The sequence below is a fragment of the Apostichopus japonicus genome, chromosome 8 (genome assembly GCF_037975245.1).
Source record: "Apostichopus japonicus isolate 1M-3 chromosome 8, ASM3797524v1, whole genome shotgun sequence".
Lineage (NCBI taxonomy): Eukaryota > Metazoa > Echinodermata > Holothuroidea > Aspidochirotida > Stichopodidae > Apostichopus > Apostichopus japonicus.
In genome coordinates, this window is record NC_092568.1 from 8,386,963 (window position 1) to 8,405,578 (window position 18,616).

At 35.4% G+C, this 18,616-nt stretch overlaps 1 protein-coding gene across 2 annotated transcripts in view; it reads right to left on the reverse strand.

The window, feature by feature from the left end:
• Positions 1-344: 344 nt before the first annotated feature.
• LOC139971232 (uncharacterized) overlaps positions 345-18,616 on the reverse strand; it is a 42,643-nt gene continuing 24,371 nt past the window's right edge. For both annotated transcript variants that reach the window (XM_071977515.1, XM_071977514.1), the window contains exons 7-14: positions 17,541-17,607; positions 14,906-14,950; positions 12,375-12,446; positions 11,069-11,132; positions 7,478-7,570; positions 6,749-6,970; positions 5,516-5,584; positions 345-3,588 (exon numbers count right to left, since the gene is read on the reverse strand). In XM_071977515.1, the coding sequence (XP_071833616.1) occupies positions 3,322-3,588; positions 5,516-5,584; positions 6,749-6,970; positions 7,478-7,570; positions 11,069-11,132; positions 12,375-12,446; positions 14,906-14,950; positions 17,541-17,607 (899 nt within the window). In that variant the 3' untranslated portion in view covers positions 345-3,321. The remainder of the gene's footprint in view (positions 3,589-5,515; positions 5,585-6,748; positions 6,971-7,477; positions 7,571-11,068; positions 11,133-12,374; positions 12,447-14,905; positions 14,951-17,540; positions 17,608-18,616) is intronic.

Below are 18,616 nucleotides of genomic sequence, written 5' to 3' on the forward strand. Positions count from 1 at the left end.
TAAAACGATGTATTACAGCATCTATAAATTTCATCTTCTATTACTAGAATCCCTCACTCAAGGTCGCCCTTCACCCCAACCCTCCCCACACTACCCCTTTCGATGGGGGGGGGGAAGGGTATAACTTCAAATCTTTTTGGTCTTTTTCTACACAGCCTAAGAGGACAACCATTGATTAGAATAGAAAATAAAAAGAAAACAAGTAAGAATTACAATAAAACTCAAATTCAAACAAACTTTTTTTGGTAACATAGCACCTTTCCAACTAAATTTCATACATATTTCAATTAAATTATTAGAAATTTCCATACTATTTCCAACAAAGGTCTAACAAGGTTTCCATATTCTTTTCTGATAATACTTCAAATACCGAGGAAGCTCCTCTTTCACATGTTTTCATTTTTCTTACTAATTTAGTCATAATGAAGAAAAACTTTCAGATGGAATCAATGTTAGCTGTATCCTGAAAATGATGCCTAAGTAATTTTACATTACCCCTTTTGATACCAATTTCGATTGGGGGGGGGGGTAACTTTGATGACCTTAAATGTGCTTGACTTTGATGCATCGTACAAATATCGACATTTGACATACCCTTTATTGAGTGAGGTTCAATGCAAAGTCAAATATTAAAAGTTAAGTACTTTCTGATACCAAAACAAATTTTGTTAAGCAAAAAAATGAAGGAACTAATAACTACAATATATTTAAAAAAAGAAACCATTTAAAACACTTGAATGATCAGTAAATGTCAAGTTTTTCATTGAGACAATGATACCTTGTTTGCAATTAAGGCATTAAAAGACAATGGAATTTGATTCCAGATGTAATCACAACATAAACGAAATTTACAGTTTTCCTACTTTCTTTGGGGTTGCCATGTGTACTATGTATACATGATGTGTGAATACAGAGATATATACTTAAAAGTGCTTATATACAAATTACTATAAACCTATGTACAACTTTAAGGAATTTTTAAAATTTTGTTAAATATGAACATGAAAGTATGGTATACCATAAACCCTATACAAATAAACTACATATGCGATTCATTTCATCAAGCTATTCGCCACAAAAAACGAAAATGTAAATTTGTAAAATAATTTCTAAATGAGAATAAAAAATCCTTTTCCAATTACATCCCAATTGTTTCATGCAAACAAATTTGAGATTCAGAACTACAAGTTATCGAACATGTTTAATACAAAGTTATTTGACAGTTCAAAGGTCACTCATGTCAAATTGCTACATGGTTTTTCAAAAGTTCTTTCCTGGAGATTTACAACCTATACAGATTATTCCAAAACATTGAAGAGCATTCAATTAAAGCAATAAATGTCTCTGTAATTAAACATGCCCTGATAAGTGGCAGTTAACTTCGAAATATTGAACGACCATTAATTGACACTCTAGCATATTTTCGAGGCAACACAGATGACCTTTAACCTTCAAAGAAATGCTATTTAGTTATTTGCATTTCTGCTTATCTTGTCGATGGGAGCTCTGAAATGAAACAGTCTACTTGATATTTTACGGAATGAGAGAAAAATGCAGAAGACTGTCAATATCATCTTATGCTTATTCCAAAACAAATAGAAACAAGGATGAAATCTTCTATATGAATTTTATAAGTAAATAAATGATGTTAAAAACTGAATGGGAAATTTTGACACAATCGAAAAATTATAGGAATTGCAACAACTGAGGGCTGGACAGCTCAGTTGGTAGAGTACTGGGTCTGTAATCTAGAGGTCCCTGGTTTGAAACCCATTCTAGCCATAAAATTCTCTGCTATTTTCAGAAATAAGAATTATTAACTGTTTGCATATATTCTTTTGAATCCTGTTGATTACAACAACAACAAAAAATGCCTTGGCTCTTAAGAACAAAAAATATCACATTGCATGGGCAAGAAGATTGACTGTCCATATTTCATGATTTGATAAATACAGATAATAAAGGTTTAGTGCAAAATAACCATATAATAACCACATAATTCATTACTAGTTATGTTCTTCACAAGAATGAATGAACACTGAATGGCTGAATTCAGAGTGGTCTCATTTTACGGCTATTACAACCAACTAAAATGTTATAGATATAGTGCAAATATTCTGACAAAACATTCTGTTGTTGCAGCAAATGTATCATAATATTAAAATGTTAGTGTGAGGCAAACTTTGTCCAATTTTTGAGCACGGAAATTCCTTTTCTAAGAGGAAACAAAGTCATTCAAAACAGTTTAAAACTCGAGAAGGAAGGTCAATAGTGATTGAAATGAATTGATTGTGGTAAATACTGGGAAAGAGATGAGGAAAGGGAAACAGTTTGTATCGAATATGAAACCTTTCTCTCTGTCTTTCTAGGTAAAAAATGTCTAAATATTCCCCTGAACAGTAACACCAGATCAGTCTTAAAGGGAGTGAAGACTCGCGCACAAAGATACGACTCATGCCGGTAATCTGACCTAGTTTCGAATGAAGAGTAACAGAAATGTTAGACACCACCATCGATCCCAGAAAATACACACACAGCTTGCTACCGTCGGTAATTAGACACTAGTGTACAGTCAATACATGCAGCTACGGTCAATACCCACAACACAGTGTACATAGCAGCGATGGACATCTCAGGTCCAGCTAAAGATAACAATTAATGTATCACGTTTCATTACTGTCTGCATTTTGTAGTGACTCGAACAAAACTTCACTTGCAAGCAACGGAAAGTTAACTTTTTCAGATGGCAGCACACGGTTTGGGGCGAGTCTTCAATGCCTTTAAGCAACTCATGAACTGTGACTTGTTCTCTCTCTCTTCGAACAAAATGTCATAACATTCCCCTGAACAGTACCACTATCAGTCTCAAGCAACTTATGAACTCCATGACTTAAAAAATAAACCAAACATAATGCCCTCAGCTTAATGCAAGTTGTGTTTGAAAAAAACTAACAGTCCCAAACATGTGATTACTAAGACTATCAAGAGCTTTGTTATATCTATACGTTACATAAGCTGAGAGTCAAATCTATATGCAATGGGATAGTTGGGCATAACATAGTGGCAGAAATATCCACTGTGTATTAAACAAAACTGTACAACCTTGAATCTAAAAAGGAGGTAATGATTATCTATTTAACATACTTCCAGTGTGTAATCTAGTTAACATACTCCAGTGGTAATCCCACTGCTGACACCGCTTATGACTGGCGTCTGCACGAGATAATAGGCAGTTTATGAGACACACAGAGATCAACGAAATGTTTTTCTCAAAACGGCAATGAAAGACGGCTTGTTTTTCAAAGCTATGGATAACTTTGATTACAAATCTGTGTTCTCTAAGATGTCTCTTTCTAATTGGCAGCAAGTTTCTTCTTCATGATCCCTGTACGGTTCTAGTTCTTTGTACTCCAACGTGGGCTGCATGGCGAGGTTAGAGCCGTTTGTACTCGGTTTCTCGTACGTGTGGTAAGCACTGCTATCCTCCATGCTGATACTGACGTCGTCGACGTCCTGGTAATTCTCTGAGTTATCGATGACGGCGTACAGATGGTTTGGTATCGTGGTAATTTGTCTTGAGTTATTAAGCTGAAAAAAACAGAAAGGAGAAGAAAAAAGAATGCAACATTAATAATTACTACTGTCAAGTGAAAGAATACAGGATAGGGGTTTTATTTTTAAATGAAAATTTAATCACGATATTTTTCCTATTAAGTCAAATTTGGATTGAAGATTTTGTCTCCACCAACATTGGTATCTTGAAGGTATTCAGTGATGCCTAAACTATTCCAGAAAGTCAAATCAATAACAACTCAATCATCCATTCATTTCACAGAAACTTTCCAAAACATTTTCTAATTGCCGACTCCTCAAAACTCAGGAATAATTTGGAAGGTTGAAACTCCAGACGAGTACTTATGAAGAGTCTTTAGCAACACTAAAGTTGGAGTCAGTATACTGATATTACCTGCAAGGCCTAGGTAACAGTTTAATCAGCTGAACACGAACATACATATCTAATAACTTTACTGAATGTAAGTTAAACACTATCAACATATCCCAGTTTTGAAGGCTTACATAAGTTGGAGTTCCAATACCAAAGCAGAAGCTAAAAAATGGATTCTTTGGCCTAAAGTTCTTTTGAAAGGGTTGTAATTGGTACCAAAGAGGGAAGTAAGATGGGTGGGGGGGGGTGGGCAGGGGCTCAACTAGTCCATGTTTTCCTTGTGTTTTCCAATGATTGTAATGTAATGAAAAGCATCCAGATAGCCTGGATAAAAAGATACCACATCGGTGGCACCAGCAAATCTAGCAAGGGAGTGTTCCCTATTAGAAATGGAACACTTAGCAATGATCATTTACATACTGCATTACAGTAAATGAATTTTGTTTGCACCAGTGTGCTGGACAAATAGTTAAGTGATTTGTCTAGAAGGTGAGGCATTTCCTACAGGAAGTCTCAAAATCATAATGGTTCCAAAAATATTCCTTTTCCCAGGAAACACGTACTTAGTGGCTCGCTTTGACTTGTCAAAACATGCAAGTAGAACGTAGAACACAAATTATGTAAACATGGTATAGTTTCTCTCATTTTACCAGTCCTTAAATCGGAAATATTTGTCATGTACCACTTGTAGCCCTTCAAGATTAGCAGATAACAGAACATTAAAAAAAAAATGAAAATAGAAAAAACAGGACGATAGATGAGAAATGACTTTGGCATTGTGTACAAGGTTGCTAAAATTCAAAGCTTATGAGTTGAAGAGACTTTTCTTCCCTAAATATGAAACAATTAAGTTATATGTTTTTAAACATAATTTATGAAAACAGTTACCATAGCAATTCAGGAAGTAGTTCCAACTTTAAGTACTTCGCTCTTGACCTGCTTTTTGACTATCTTTTGTTAAAATCTTTTAAATACAATCTTTTGTTTTAACTAACGGAGGGATAACCTGTGGCTCAGCATAATTACTGTTAATTAATAGGTAAAATATAACTTAAAACAAAAGAGCATTGTGAAGGTTAAATAATTCCGAGCAGGAAACTATAGAGTTTTTGCATCATGTGATGACTTAATCCTTCTTATACGCATTGTAAAAGTTAATGCTCTTTAACGATACTGAGACTACAACCAGTGATAACATTACTCATAGTTAGACATTAATGTCACAAAAGGCAAAGAACTGCCAACATGCAAGAGCGTCATAAGGTTAACTACAATATTATTGTAAATTTCCATGACTTTAAGCTGCTCTCTTACAAAATTTAATATATGTTGCTGCATAAATATACCACAACATTGGCACAGTTTTGAACTGCGATAGATTAGTAGATTATGATTCAGAAAGTGAACAGTTTAAATATTAAACAAAGTCAACCATAACTGAAATATCATATTGAGCACAATTTTTGATTAAATAATGAATTATAATCTGCAACAATTCACTCTGGAGAAGACTGGTTCATTTAGACTAAAAGCATTTTATAATTTGTAAAAAATATAATATTTTCTTACGTTATGAGCTTCACCATTTTCACCCTGTTGATACTGTTTTGCTTTAGTTTTGGCTTTATGTCGTTTAACCTGTAGAAAAAGAAGAAAGGAAGCAAAATAAAGTTTAAGATAATCAGGATATTGCTGAAGGATGTGAAAGATTTAGAAGTAAAGCTACCAACTGCAGTTTCATTCCTCATTATTCATTATTCATTCTTCTTCAACTTCGATTCTCATTTAATAGGTAACATTTTTAAGATTTGCTTTCATTGCGGCATCTCTAGACGATATTTTAGCACGGCTTAAGAAACGGATCAAATCAAAAGTATCCAATCAAATATAAATTCAAAATCAAAGGAAAGTATGATATAACAGAAATGTTAAAAAAAACATTCAAACAGAACAAAAACCTTTTCCTTAAAAATATTTCATTCTGTAAAGTTATCTGAAAACTTTGGGTAAAATACTGACTAAGAAGCTTTTCCGTTTATTTAGAACTATCAAATCATGAAGGGGAAACTGGCTGGGAAATTTTATGAGATAATATTTCTTGACTGAATGTATTTGAAAAAGAAAAAAAAAAATTATTGGCTAGATGAAAGCTCTGCTTGAAACAATCACATCAGGATCCTGTGGTGCTCTTGCATTTTTTATCAGTTCAAAATAATGTATAACAGGCGTGTATATACTTCAAATATATCACAGGCGATAGATGTAAAACAACCATATATGGAAAGACCATCTTCATCGCGTATTGTTTTTGTACGTATAGCCTAGAATTGAATTTTTGTTCAACTTCTACAGCACATAGCGCGTTATAAACGTCTTCTGATTGGCTGCTTGGAAGTTCAAGTAATTATCCAAACTCCCAGCCTGATATGGATGACACACTATGGACGACCATTTTGAGAAGCGATGTTTACAGATGTGCACGGTTTTTCCCATTTTTTGTCTTAAGAAGGACATGATTATGATATTTGGTTATATTTTCCATGTTTACTGTTTGTCGTTACCATTAGCTCACCAAGGGGGGCTATTAAGCTATGAACATAATGTACGCTAACTTGCTTCTAGGCCAACAATTATATATTGTGTACATGGGGATGAGTTCCACTACTACACTATTGTGCGGCGAAGGCTTGACGGAAAAAAAAATATCCGATAGCCTGGAAGTACTAATACATTTTGTGGTAATACTTGGCGAGACTGCTGGAGTATGGACCGGCCTTGATGGTGATGAAACTTCCAACTTACACAGACTCTGGCCAGACAGAGCAGCAAAATGAACAAGACCATGATGCCAATGGAGATGACAATGATGATGATGTAAAGAGTATCCAGGTCCCAGGCAGGAGCTATCATGTTAGGGTCAGTGGAAGAAGGTGCTTGAGACTGCTCCATTTCAAAGAAGACGGAATCAGGATCCACCATCAACTCTTCTCCTTGGAATGTGAACGAATAATTAGCCGTGGAGAGCTGCATAAGGAGGAAACAGTAAACAGAGGGTTAAATCCATCATAGTCTTCTCACGACAAGTTGCAATTGACAAAAACAAAGATATATTTATCTGATGGGATGGGGAGGTGGGAGGGGGAGGGGGTTGTGTTTGCTATATTGTTTACTGTACAGACTACGAAATGGGGAAAATATAACAGACTACCTTTTTTAATCTTTTTGAAATTTTCTAGAGGACTTTGTCTCTAGATTCAATGCAGTCAAGTTATTCCAAATATATTGTAAATTGGTTTTATCATGTATAATTTCATATAAAATTGTAATAGCCAAAAAAAATCGAAGAAGTGAATGACTCTATAAAATATGAATTATTAACAGTAACTGTTACCAATTTTTCACCCAGAAACATGTGAATCTTTTAAGTATCTGATAAACCTACCATAGAAACAAAAGTTGGAAAATTATTTCAAGACGATCTATCACGGTCTGGGTTCTTAGGTTGAATTAACATATTTCTGATAAACTCACCATAGATTCTATATCTGCAGATATTTTCTTAACATCGTTTTGTGCTTGTAACGATACCAGAGTTATATCGACCTGAATACTACCCGGAGACACCTGTAAAGGGAATATAAAAAAATATCGACGTCAAATGCTAAAAAGCATATTTTCTTTTTAAGTAATGGTGGTTTTGACCTCACTCACCGAGAGAAAATCTTTCATCTTGTAAAATATAGCAACACTGTTACCGGTAACCTGAAATGAAATGCCACCAACAAACTGCCAATACTGTCTAAAATTTATGCTTTTGCTGTCCTCAGAGACAGAATATGAAATAAGACCCCAAAGATTAAAGACAGAATCTAAATTGAGTATGGATACGTTTGGATAAAAAAAGCCTTGGAAATATTTGAAAGATATTTTATATCTTTATAGCATATCTTGTATTCAATTACTGTAACATGGTATATCCATGGACTCCCGTAAAACATTCAAAATCATCTCACTGACACGATTAATAGCACGTAACTGACAGATTCAAATGTTGCACTCATGCCCCGCCCACTCATGAATATTTACAACATAATGCAAAGATACAACAGTTTGTCACCACAACTGTAAATTTGTACCGCAGCAAATAGCATCAAAACGTAATTTTTTCCTCGATTAATTTGACACAGAGATGCCCACTACATTGAAACGAAATATGTAAATTCTTGTTTAATATGCATTGGATCTAGCAGATATAGTGCAATTATGACTACCCTGTCATTTGAAATCCGACCCAGAATTCATTTGTAAGTGCAACCCACTTGAAAAGTGATTATGGGTTAAATGGAGATTAGTAGATCGACAGTGAAACTTGTATCAGCAGCACGGGTCTCGACCGATGGAATAATTTATAGACATTTCTATCGACCAGACAGACAAAAAGCCGATTAATTAAACTGATGACAGATCTGGGACAACTAATTTCAAGAATACATCGACAGGATATTAGAGGCGGTTTTATAATTAGGGAGTCTAAAGACATTGTTAGAGCAGTCACATTTTGCCATAATAAAGGGTTCAATCATCAAAGATTCATGCGAGCTATTTTTTCGAAATTATCGACTTGAGATTTTTAACACCGCAAACTTCGGAATGACGAGGCTCACATTATCGAGAGGTGTTTGAGTGACATGTTACGGGCAGTTAATAGTAATATCAGGTCTAATGGGAAAAATTTGGGTCAGGAAAAATTAAGAATACAAACCCCTCAGTGGAGGTGTGGAGAAATGAATGTGTAATTGCTTTTTATATTTCTACATTAATAGCCTGAATTAGATCTGTTGGAAATAGTTTGAGTGCTAAGAGAACTTTACTTGTATAACATCCAATCTAGATAAAGTTTGGGAAGTATGTGTACAGTTCTTGTATTAAAAAACAACAAAAAAAGGAATTAGTTGTTATTACAAACTACTTACATGGACGAAGCTTGATGTTCATTTCTAAAAATTGAATTAAATTGACAGCCACAATTCTTATTTATGACATAAGTGGTTTGGAAAGTCAGGCAATCTATAGTTTTAGCGATGTTCGTATCCTAGTAAGGCTGAACGCCGGTTTATATCACGTCTTCAGGGATGTGCTCAGGAATATTTGAGTTCCGGGCAGATTGTGCAGTGGTGTGATCCACACCCTGGGAGAGGGATGTCATGGGTGGGGTACCCCCTCCCCACTGGACAAATTTGCACATGAAGTATGCTTAGGTGGTGCTATTTTTCCTATCCTGTGCCATGTATTTTCCCAAATTTTGGTTATGGTAAAAATTTTTAAATTATCATAAAAAAAGTGCCGGGCGGAAATGTTTAAAATACTGTTTGTGCTTGGCAGCGTTCAGAACTGCTGGGCGCAGCCGCTCGGTGCCACCCAGTGTGAGCACATCCCTGCGTCTACTTATTTCCAAGGAAAGATGCTCTGAGAATTTAGAGAATTTTAAATTGCTCTTCCCCTTTCCTCAACATGAAATCCTGTTTTCCAGACGACACAGCAATGATTCAGCATATGAAACATGCGCATCCTCTGTATGAGTCCTTACTCCAAAACTGAGCCGACAATCTGTCAATTATCACTCACCAGTGAAACTGTGATAACGATGGGTGCATGAGACGTCACTATGCATACAGACAAACAGCAAGACCCATAAACCAATATATACATACACTATAAATACTACATACAAACAGCATGTACTTCCTCCCCCTTTAAGTTTCCAAATTGGCTGATGTAAAATTAGAACCAGGATATCCTAGTGACACATGTAGGTCACATGCTCGGAGTTACTACCGAATACCTAGACTCAATGTTCACTAATCATATCCCATTCACATATTGCTTTTTAAATTAATGATGTCCCTACTCACATGAATCAATTAGCAATTCCTTCCCCCATTCTCCTTAAAGTCATATTTAACACGACAAGTTGCTTGCTGCTGGTTTGTGGCTGCAACCTTTGGGAAGTCCCCCGGGGTTGGGGGACGGGACATGTTGATGTGGCACACTGTTATGCCCTGAGAGGGACTGTGTGAATTTTGTACACTTGGATGTCTTGATGATATAAGACTGTCAACCTTGAATCTTTACCTCTTTAACTTTCACTCGATCAACTACAACACGATACTCCTTCACCAGATGCTTCAGAGTACTTGATCTCCTTGATTGAGGACTTTTAACAAGGAGTGTGCTTAACATTAAGTGTCTATTCCTACCCGACCATCAATCAAATGATTTGATTCATTCCTGCACTGCTCAGTTAACAAAATCATTTAAAACATGGGTACTTTGGGGGAGATTCATGCCATACAAATGCTTAATTTTCACCGCAGATTTTTCGAGGAAAATATAAATAACAATAATGACAACAACAAAAACAATAATAATATAAATAAAAGCTGTGGTCTTTCATTGATTTTGGTAATGGAATATTGTACAGATCACCTTAATACTTAAATTCAAGCCTGGTGAAATCTTTTCTAAAGTAGTATTTATCTTCAATATAATGAACTGAAATTGACATCACCCACTACAGAAAATTATTTCTGTGTGTCTACAAGAAATTATGAACTCCCAGACTGAATTCAGTGCTGACACATTTGACAAACTTGTTAAAAGTTTGGGTTTTACTGCAACATTTGAATTATTTCCAAACATGCCAGCTACATTTGCAATTCACATCAAATCTACCACTAACACCAACAGATGCAGGACTTGATTTTTCTCCACCTGTGTCAATGTTTATCATGCAGGTTAACATTTACCCAGAATCATATTTTAATACTTTCTATGAATTAACCGCTGAAGGTCTCTGTACAAAGTCATTTTTTTAAGTGTTTTGGCAAATGTTCACTGAAAATCACTTCTAATACACTAATGATTGACATTGCCATGCCACATTGTGAGAGTAAAAGCCCTTAATAGCTAAGAATACGTGTGACACACGAAGAGCAAACACCAAATCAAATACTGTTCCACCGCTAAACAACCAACGACCCACACACGAAACATTTCCCAGTAATTATGATGATTCACATGAACCATAAGCTGGCTATAAAAATCAAATCATGTCACACTTACCTCTATGTCATCTAACATTTCTTGTGGAATTGAAAAAACGTTGATGAGATCCTCTCGCAACAACCTGCAAACAGAATTAACAACCATGATCATTATCGGCCTGCGAGAGTTTAATTCAAATATCTCCTTGCGATTTCCGATCATTGTGAGCTCCTGTACTTTATATCAATTAATGAGAATCTTAAAAAGAGTTCACAGATCTGTAATGCTAGTTGGCGAGATACACGACATAAACTTTGGCGAGTGCAGTCCTCGAAAGTGGCAAACTTTTCTGACAGATTTAATTTGAGCAAAAAGGTTTGCTTTTCGTCAAAATTTCGTCAAATGTAAAATGCATACAAATTGCAAGATGAAATGATTTTGAACTTAGACGATTGGAATAGTCAGAGATACTGGTTGGCCATATCTGTAATGGGTGCATTGTGGAGCAAGGGATCAAATACCTTTGTGTGCAAAATCAAATTCATAATTTGTGGAAAGCTTTTCTCAAGATAAATTAAATGTGTTGTAGGCAAAGATAAATGTGTAAAAATATGACTGCCTGGAGTTTTTAATCCTACCAGAAGTTATTTTGCTACAGTAGGATTATCAGAAAAAGATTTTATCATCATATGTTTATGCACTTAAGATTTGCTAAATGAACACAATATTCAATTTCCACCATGTGCATATAAAGCTACACAATTTTTTTTCTACAAACATTTTAATGAAGAATGCAAAAAATTTTGCAGATCTGAAAATCTAATTATTCAATATTTTTGTCTTTACTTTCTGTTATTCCAAACCTTTTGACAGGCGTAAATTAGGTGGAGTTTATACTCTGTAATTGCAACCTTTTGACATCTAGGCACAACACACTTAATACAAGAATCTAGCATTTTATAACACAAGAGTTATTTCAAATCTAACTTAGTCATACCTCTTAAAAAAAACTAGTGACTGGTAAAACAGCATATATGCAGGTATTTAACGTGGTTCTCTGACTACACTAGACGAAGAGAGGTCTGTACATTGACCTTTTAGGCATCAGTTTTAAGGAGATCTTTACACAGCAGCTGCCTGCATTACCAAAACGAGAGAATAAGCCATCATGTTAACTACTGTGACTGTAGTGCTGGTAAATTTGTTACAACTATAGGTTTAAACATTTCTTCTATCTAATCACAGGAAAACATTAATGAAGACTTGTAGAAAATATCATCACTAGCCAATTAAAAAACACATTTTTTTAATAACAATTTTTTTTTTCGAGCTCACTGCATAAAAGGTAAAATTGAATTCTACAGAAAGAAAATAAAACCTTCACCTTTGAAATTCTTCGGCATCCTCCTCTATCAGGTCATAATTGTTTATGAAATGGAAGGAGCCGTGAATTGTCCTGTAAGAAAAGAAAACCAGGATATTAAAGTAGTATATATTTAGATAAGAATAATATAAAAATAAAATAAAACTGTTAGCAAACTGCTTATCCACTAGAGAGCCTGTGTAGGAGAATGTGTAAAAGTAAGTTGGCCTGACGTTTCGATCCTAGCAGGATCTTCTTCAAAGGCCTTTTCTTTCTTTTTTTTTTAGCCTTTGAAGAAGATCCTTCTAGGATCGAAACGTCAGGCCAACTTACTTTTACACAAGAATAATATAACTCGTTAAATTCAATTTAAAACAAAAGCATAAAATATTCATTACTAAATTAATTGCAGTTTCAAGGATAACTTCTCCTCAAAGTGGTGGCAAAAATTCCAATTGAACATGTGCAGTATCATACAATTATACATGACTTGATATCGGATCTGAAGAATCAAGAATCCTATTAATGTACCAGGTTTTGTTTTAGTTCTTTGATGAAATGATATCACAAATTCTACAAAATGACATATAATTAACAATTCAAGGTTTAAAATATGTTATTAAATCAATACAGAGAATGCACAGGGACAGCATTCAAATTTGCATTTGAAACCCAATCTGTATATATCAATGTTTGTATTTTCTGGTTGCCCTGCATGCCCTGTACAGGTGACCCCTTTAAAGTAACCAGTGGAAATTAAGGCATGAATATTGTATAAAACTGTCATGAATAATTGCCTTCATTCATTTCACTGTCAGTTTCTCCCTTTACTTAAAATAGTATCAATACATGCAAATCATTTCCAACTGAGAAGGTTGCATGTTTCGTCCGTCTGATAAAAACAGGTAACCTGATAAACTCTTGCATGCATGTGAAGGCATTCTAAGACACCTAAACCCAATTTTAGGTTTTAGTTCAATTTGCTATTCCCACAGGAACTTATGACTTATATACCTGTCTGACGCGTAGAACAGAACTCTTAAAAAGTTCACTGCAGGTTAAGTTGTCAAAAAACTGTACTTTTTTTTCTTTCTTTTAACCTCAAGTCATGCATTCGTCGTCCTGTTATTCGGTGCACGTACTTACGCACCGTTCTGGATCGATATCTCGTCTAACAAGTTACAGTTACGGTTACGTCGAGACCCTCCTCAAATATTGAGCCCCAAATTAATTGGTGCGAGAGCAAATGAAGACGTGAAATATTGACCCAAATATTCTAGAAAGTCCGTCGTGAATGGTCAGCGGAGGAAACCATTTCTGAAATTTTAATAGATTGTCATCTGACAAATGCACATTTGTTCTGTGTTTTTTTTACCTCTAACTGTAAATTAAACTCCCGAGAAGCAACTAAAAGGCTGTTTTTTATTTTTATCTCGATACAGATAGCTAAAAATTTGAAACCTTTCCACTGTTTATGGTGTAACAGTGTGCAAATTAGAGGGTATCATATCAGAGCTAACAACCAGGAATAGATTCGATGAGAAGTTTAGAGGGGGTAAAAATCACTCTCCTACGACTGTTTATATGCTTCCTTATTTATCTGCCAAGTTTCAGACATTTAAATTTCCAAAATGAAAAAAACAAAAACAAATAAAACACACAGGGAGGAGATTATGTTACTGTTTGTCACTACATACCAAGGAATAATGTGTGCAACCTCCACACTTTCCTCACTGCTACCTCCTCCTTCCCCCTGCCCCTCCCCCTCCCTCCAAGGTCTGAATCATTAGCTATTATATTCAAAATTGTTTTCAAAAGACTGTTGCTTTTGGAAATCTTTAAGAGATAAACATTTAAGGTACAGTGAGCAATCTCTGTTAGCTTCCAGTTTTACAAAATTTAATTTAAATACCAAGATGGCACTAAAGCTTAGACAAATATATAGACTACATTTCATCATTATGTAATTTGACAGTTTAAACATGTCGACAAGACATAATGGAATCTTTCTTGAAATCGTTCCACCTCCCTCCCTCCCTTTCCTTGTTTTTCTCATACTTTACACATACGTACATTTCTCAGATGGCTCCAATTCCACTCCAGTAACGCCACCAAACGATCAATACCAGTAAGAGAATGCCCAAACCGTTTGCACACTTCCCCGTAAGTACATTAATTTTTGCCTGTCAAAGCAATCTCTCAAACATTGATTTCCTCTCTACGAGTCCACCAACACAACAAAATGAATAACTTCTCGATGCCCACAAAATTAATTTCCTCGGGCCGCTTTTGAAAAAACATCTGACAAGTTTCCAACGTCGGGTGCGAAAAAAAAATAAAAATTTAATATCCAAAATTAGTAGTTGACTTTGAAAAGAGGCTATGGGAGTCACACGAGTGGTTTAGAAGAGGATAAAAGCTAAAACAACTTACGAACGTACGAAAGAAATTTGATAATAGCGACGTTGAATAATATTGCAAAAAAATTGACTAAAGTTAATGGATTTATTTGATGAAGTAAACTTATGATAAAACGATTCTTGTTCGCTTACCCGCAGAATTTCTTTGTGCAAAACCAGGATCCTTTCTGGCAATGGCTGTGAAAAGGAAAAGAGGAAGGAAGTAAAAAATTACTGAATTAATTCTATGGTTGATTTTTTAAAACTGTGTTAACCTTATTCGACACAACTATGAACAGAATTAGAAGTTTTAAGACGAACAAATATTGGTCATAACTTTGTTTCGGTTTCTTCAGTTATTCTCTTTCCTGAATATTATATTAGGCAGTTATTTTTATACGTTGCTACTGTAAGCAACCCACAGATGAATAAAGGAGCAGTCAAATGGCTTATAACCTAACACTTCACATCAGATGTATATTCAATCTGCACTTTTAAGCTCCTTTTCTCTTTCCCCTTTTAATTTTTGACAAGTTGGAACACCGTGGGTTTCTCTTGGATGACAAACCCACCTTTCTTTAGACGGACAGGGTTTGCAGCAGAGACCTACCAGATGCTTCTTTTCATTGCTTCAAATGTCACTGTCTTTATCCGATCGACTATAGCACTGGTATATTCCTCGAAAACATGTCAAATTTGTTTTCATAAACTAATCCGTGGAGCGTCAGACTCTTGTTCTGACTTTCCTTCTCGAGTGTTGGAAATTAGTTTGCAGATCATCAATCATAGTCAAACTCATTTTATTGATGATTTCAATGAGATTATTACATAGTGAGTGCAATCAGCATGAGGTGTAATACTGTACACTAATCTTAAAAGCAAAATATATTTTGCAAGTTTGATCCATTAAGTGTGACATCTAGCGCAATTGTAAACCAGTTTTTGGTGATGTATTTTGGTGGTTATCTCATTACTCTGAATAAACTGAACCCCCCTCCCCCCCATAAAAAAAAAAATTGCAATTTACAAAAATATTTACCAATTAAGTGGAACACTGTTACCTCTGTTTTTCTTGATTTCTCAGAAAATTTAATAAAAACTTGGGAATGTGGAATTGATTCCTAATTAATAATTTGATACAATTTTGTGTATGCCTCTGAGCATGAAGTTTGAAGCAGCATGCAATTTATTGTCTAGCACCTTTAATAATTTATACTATTAGTTTTGATAATTTTTTAAAACAATACAATTAAGGAATACCCAGATCCATTCAATGATCATGAACATTCATCACCTTCGAAAAAGGAAATTAAAACATAAAATAATAATTGCATTGCTTTGTTTTACTTTATGAATCAAGTGCCTGCGGACAAAACTATATATTAAGGCCAAAAAGTTAAAGAAAACACCCACCATCCCCCCCCCAAAAAAAAAACCTGAACGAGAGAGAACAAGAATAAATAAAACACGAGAGAAGCATGAGAAGTAATATACTCCTTGTGTTTAGCCGGAGGCCTAAATTTCGATGCAATGAAAGAACTCTAAGAACTGTCTGGCTTCTCCCGGAACATTCTAATTAAAAGAATTCCCCGACCGAGACTCCCTCCACGAAAGGAAACATCGTCTCTCTATCCTCTCATGCCCTAAACAAGAGACAGGTTTTAATTATCTTTATCTTCACTGGGCATATTTTGTTTCCATAATCCAGTTTCGTCATTTTCTGCTTTTAATCCAGTCCTGAGAGAGACATCCTCTGAATGCTCCCAGCACCATTCCCCCTTCAGGGACAAGGTCTCTCTCCTTTCTTACGATACTCCCCCTCTACCAGCCCTCGACAGGACGTGACCTCGGGAGTGCCGTAGAGCGGGAGTGCTGTACGCAGAGCGGGAGCACCCAGGAGCGAGGTTTTTTTCGCACCGAAGGTGGGAAAACGTTAATTTGATACGCTGCATTGATTCATCATTGATTTTTTCGGGGCGTTAGTCACACATGTCCTCTAGATGATTGACTCTCCGAGATGACAACGTTGTGATCTTACCAGACTCTTGACAAATTGATGGATGGCGAAAAAACAATTTCTCTCTCGGGAATTTCTCCTTTTAACGCCCGAAAAAAAGAAAAAAAATTGCTGTACGGAAATCTCATCATAATACTGGCTCCCGGAATCAGTCAATGACATTTACAGAAGACAAAACACAGGAATATTGTTGTTATCGATGCAAATATTTTCAAGAACGAAAAAAAAAACTACGGAGTCATTGCGAGTGAAACCTGACTCAGAACGATGAAGACAAAAAAAGTAAAGAAAACTAAACTCAAAAATTTGGCTCAGGTGTCATACAAGACCAAGAGATTCCTCACAGTATTGTGGTCGGTTCTTGTGAAAGCTTTGCTAGAACTCTTTCCAGAGAAGGTTTCTGGCGCGTGAGAAAAATTTGTGAGTACGCGGGTCATGAAAAACACCTTTGGGAACTCTCAAATAATTAAGATAAATTGAGGCTGAAAGGAATATGACAGAATGAATTCATCACAAAGCTCAAAGTGATATTAAAAGTTTTTTCTATTTTACCAAATATGTCAAAAACTTTACTTTTTTTTCTCATAATTTTTGGTCACAAGACACCTTTGCAGGTTAACTGACTTACATCATCGACTTTAATACATCACTATTTTTCTTCATCAAATAAGATCTTACAATAGATGGAAAGAAAAAAAAGGGCTGTGTGATTGAGAAACTTGAGAATCAATTTCCCAATCTCACTTCACGAATTATATATATAGTTCTTACCATTCGTTGCAATCGACATATCTCACGTCGGCTTCGTGATACGTGACTTCATCGTACAGACAGACGACTGAAAATGAAGAAAACGAGACAAAAAAGATGTGATTCAGGATTCATTCCTAAGAAACTATAGAGCCCTACATCCCATTCTAGTGCTCCTGTCACAAGGTAACTTAAAAGCAATAACCTCTCCTGAAAAAAAAATGTAAAAAAAAAATGACCAAACCATGGATATTAACAATTAGTCCAGGACCATCTAGTAATCAACAAGCACCAATGGCAATCTGCATTATGTGGTACTCTTCACAAAGTCTGCTGCTTCCATGTCCTTCACCTTGTCTACCTTCCCACCTCATCTCTCCTGCTCATCCCTAATCTATACCAGTGGCAAAGAGACTAGCCACATCACATTCCACTACGAGGCCATCCTTTAGCTATTCCATCCTACGCAAAACTACAGTTGTTTAGCGTTATCATTAAGGGTCATCATATCCGTACCTTGTGATCTTTTTCCTTGTTTTGGGGGTTCAGGCCCTGTAGTGAATTATTAAAACATATACCCTACGGCTTGCATTAAAAATCTAATCCAGACACCTTTAATATCGTAGGCACAGTCAAGGTACAGAAAAGCCTAATAACCTTGTACAGTAGAAGTTTACAGGAAAGATAGATAAAAACCATGGAGCAAAAAATGTCAACAGTTTGGTTTAACTGGAGATAACAGAATTTAATATCAGTCCCTAATCATATTTGCAGACCCAATGTCATTTCCTATGTGACCTGCATAAATGCTAATATTTAGTCATCGCGTGTCAATATTGACACTGAAAACAGTAAAAAAAAAAAATGTTCATGTCTTGTATTGAAATTAAACTGTTGTTGACTCAATTTGTGTAACATTTTACATTCTGATAGACTATATTTATATTATTCATGCCTTCTCCATCGAGGACAGAGAAACGATCGTTTGATAAGTTGCAAAGTCGGCACTGATCGTTCGAAATGTGTGGCATTACAAATCTTCATGGTAACTTTTAATAATATACTCTAGGAATATTCACCTACCTTACAGTCATGTA